At 22.0% G+C, this 4,214-nt stretch overlaps 1 protein-coding gene across 1 annotated transcript; it reads left to right on the plus strand.

Annotated features, from left to right (window-relative positions):
- Positions 1 to 1,267: 1,267 nt before the first annotated feature.
- On the plus strand, positions 1,268 to 3,960 carry PRSY57_1320700 (splicing factor, putative; the record flags this gene model as incomplete). The annotated part of the gene is made up of 2 exons (XM_012909143.2): positions 1,268 to 3,397; positions 3,574 to 3,960. 2 exons carry the CDS (start codon positions 1,268 to 1,270, stop codon positions 3,958 to 3,960), a joined length of 2,517 nt encoding a protein of 838 aa, XP_012764597.2.
- Positions 3,961 to 4,214: the final 254 nt, after the last annotated feature.

The following is a 4,214-nucleotide window of genomic DNA, read 5'->3' on the forward strand; positions in this document are numbered from 1 at the left end:
AAAAAAAAAAAAAAAAAAATAAAAATAAAAATATTTAAATAAAAAAAATAAAATAAAAAAAAATTTAAAATAAAAATTAAAAAAAAAAAATTATTATTTTTTTTATAAAAAAAAAAAATTTTAAAAAAAAAAAAAAAAAAAAAAAAAAAAAAAAATATTAAAAATAAGAGGTATAACAAATTATTATACGTTCACAATTATTTGGTAACATATCGTTAAGTAACATAATTTTAAGGGTATAATATCATGAGAAATTATTTTGAATACATAATAAGACATATAAATAAATATAGATTGTAGTTTATTCATATAACTTATTTATTTAAAATGAAGTCCTACAAAACATTTTAAAATATATATATAAATATATATTTATATTTATAACAAAATAATTATATTAAGAACGTGTAATGTTTTATATAATATTTTTCTTAATAATACAAAACAAAAAAAAAAAAAAAAAAAAAAAACTATCTCGTTCAAATTTAATAGGAAAAATTAAAAAATTAGTATATCTCTATACAATTTATATTTTCCTTTATACTTTGTATGTTTTTATTTTATTATAATAAATAAATCAAAATATATATATATATATATATAATATATTTTGATTTATTTATATTTATATTTCTTTTTTTTTTTTAATTATAACATTTAAAAATAATAATATATATATATAATCATATATTATATAATTGTATATACGTGAGCAAAATTTTTTCATATATATAATAATAAATAAATAAAGTATATTTTTTTTATTTTAAGGTTAAATAATAGTACATATTATTTATATATATATATATATATATATATATATATATATATATATAAACAAAATTTATCGTTCATATTTAAATTCAATAAATAACAAGGTACAAAAAGAACTTCTTACAATTTAAGGAAATTATAATGTTAAAAAATAATAAAAATAATAAAAATAAAATCATCACTATTTTATAAGTTTTCAAGTTTATTCTCATTTCTTCCTATTTTTATAAATCCAAATTACAGAAAAAAAAAAAAATATATATATATATATATATACTAATTTAATATTAAGTTGAAAATATATAGTAAAATTTTTCAATTGACACAATTTTAATAATATATTTATTATAATAATAAATAAAAATAATTTTTTTTTTTTTCATTTTATTTAATATTTATAAAAATAATAATATTATACAAAATAATATTATATATATATATATATATATAATTATTATAATATATAATAAAATATAAAAATGTTTTAAAAACAATGGAAGAGAACTCATATTTTGAGGCAGTAGAAAAACTTTTTGAAATTAAAAATTCAAAAGAAGATAAAATAAATGGAAGTAGTAGTAATAAGGATGAATTAATTGAAAATAAAGAATTAAAAAATGATAACTTGAATAATAATACTTGTGATAATAATAAAAATAAAACAAACAAAAGAGAAGTCAAAAGAAAAAGTAAAATTATCAATGATAATAAAATAGATAATGAAAACAAAAATACAAAAAGGAAAAAAAAAACAAATGGTGATGTCGATATAAATATAGATGAAAATTGTGATGAAGATAATGATAAAAATGATGATAAAAATGATGATGAAGATGATGGTGAAGATGATGGTGAAGATGATGGTGAAGATAATGGTGAAGATGATGGTGATGAAGATAAACATGAAAATATTCCTAAAAATAAAGCAGATACTTTGAAAGAAGAGTCTGATGTATCAGATAACCATCATAACAACAGAAAATCTAAAAATATAAAACATTCTATAAGGAGTAAGAGTAGTAATAGTAAAACAAAAGAACAAGATGATGATAATAATATTCATTGTAATAATAGTTCGCAGGAAAATGAACAAAAGCATAAGGAACAGCTTTTGGAAAATAAAGACAATAAGAAGGAGGGGAAAAATACAAATTCCTCTAAAGTTAAAAAAAGATATCATACTAATAGTGATGAAAATGATACGAATAATGATAATACATCATCAGAGGAAGAAAGGACAAAAAGTCGAAAAAAGAAACATAAAAATGATAACAATGATAAAAAAAATGAAAATAGAGTAGTAGACTATTCGTCGTCCTCTTCTTCCTCTTCTGATTCTTTAAATGAATATAGCTCAAGTGATGAAGAAAGAGCTCATAAAAAAAGAAAAATAAGAAAAACAAACCGATATAGGAGAATTTCCAGATCATCTAGTGAAAGTAATTCAAGTACAGACAATGATAAACATGGTACCTCAAGAAGTAGTGAAGAAAAAATGTACTCCAAATATGATAAGATGAAAAGAAGAGATAGGGATAAAGACAGAGATAGGAATAGAGACAGGGATAGAGATAGAGACAGAGACAGAGACAGAGACAGAGATAGGGATAGAGAAAGAGAAAAGGATAAGGATCGAGATAGAGACCATGACAGATATAGAGATAGAGAACGTGATCGATATAGAGATAGAGAAAGAGAGCGAAGAAAAGATAGAGAAAGGGAAAGAGAAAGGGAAAGGGAAAAAGAAAGAATAAGAAGAGAAAATGAAAGAGAAAGATTAAGGAAAGAAAGAGAACTGGAAAGAGAAAGAAGAGAAAAAATAAGAGAAGAAAGAAGATTAAAAGAAGAAATGGAAGAAGCAAAAAGGGATGATTTAACAGTACTTGTATTAAATTTGGATTTAAAAGCAGATGAAAGAGATATATATGAATTTTTTTCAGAAGTAGCTGGAAAGGTTAGGGATATACAATGTATAAAAGATCAAAGGTCAGGAAAATCAAAAGGAGTAGCATATGTAGAATTTTACACTCAAGAAGCAGTAATAAAAGCATTAGCAGCAAATGGCATGATGTTAAAAAATCGACCAGTAAAAATACAATCATCTCAGGCTGAGAAAAATAGAGCAGCAAAAGCAGCAAAACATCAACCTATAGATCCAAACGATATTCCATTAAAATTATATATCGGTGGATTATTAGGTCCATTAAGTAATATAACAGAACAAGAATTAAAACAATTATTTAATCCTTTTGGTGATATATTAGATGTAGAAATACATAGAGATCCTTATACAGGGAAATCTAAAGGATTTGGTTTCATTCAATTTCATAAAGCCTCTGAAGCCATTGAAGCTTTAACTGTTATGAATGGAATGGAGGTAGCGGGTAGAGAAATTAAAGTAGGATATGCACAAGATTCTAAATATCTCTTAGCATGTGATAATACTCAAGAAAATATATTAAAGCAACAGCAAATGGCAAAAAATATAAACACTGAAGAGGAAGAACAAGATAATGAGAAAATTGATAACGATGATGGAGACGGGGGTGGGCTCATAGCTGGCACTGGTAGCAAGATAGCATTAATGCAGAAGCTTCAGAGGGATAGTATCATAGATCCTAATGTAAAAACAGGAAAAAAAAAAATATATATATATATATATATATATTTATATATTTATGTGTGTGTGTAAATTGTTATATATATGTATTATCCTTTATCGTATTATCGTATTATCGTATATATATATATATATATATATTATTTTTTTTTTTTTTATTCATTCATTTATTTTTTTAGATACCCAGTAGGTATGCCACAGGAGCCAATGCTATTATGGCAAGGAATTCCTTCGTTCATTCAACGAATAATATAAATAATAATGTGACAACTAATTTAGTATTAAGCAATATGTTTTCATCAAATGATGAAAATATAGGAAGCGACCCCGATTTCTTTAAAGACATACTTGAAGATGTTAAAGAAGAATGTAGCAAATATGGAAAGGTTGTAAACATTTGGCTAGATACCAAGAACATTGATGGTAAGATTTACATAAAATATTCTAATAATGATGAATCATTAAAATCATTTCAATTTTTAAATGGAAGGTATTTTGGAGGCTCACTAATAAACGCGTATTTTATTTCAAACGATGTATGGGATATGACTTGTCTTCCAAAGTAGATATCTATTATATAAAATTCAAAAAAAAATAAAAATATCAGAAAAACTAAAAATTCCTTTTATCATATTAAGAGCGAAATAATAGAAATGTGTATTGCATATGTTTCTTTAACATTTTATTAAATAAGGTAAAAATATATAAAATATATATATATTTTTTTTTATTTTTTTTATACCTTTATATTTTTTATATGATTATTTTCCTTTTTTATTTTTACGAAATATATTATTTCGAAAAAATATATATATATATA

This window comes from Plasmodium reichenowi, chromosome 13, assembly GCF_001601855.1.
Source record: "Plasmodium reichenowi strain SY57 chromosome 13, whole genome shotgun sequence".
Classification (NCBI taxonomy): domain Eukaryota; phylum Apicomplexa; class Aconoidasida; order Haemosporida; family Plasmodiidae; genus Plasmodium; species Plasmodium reichenowi.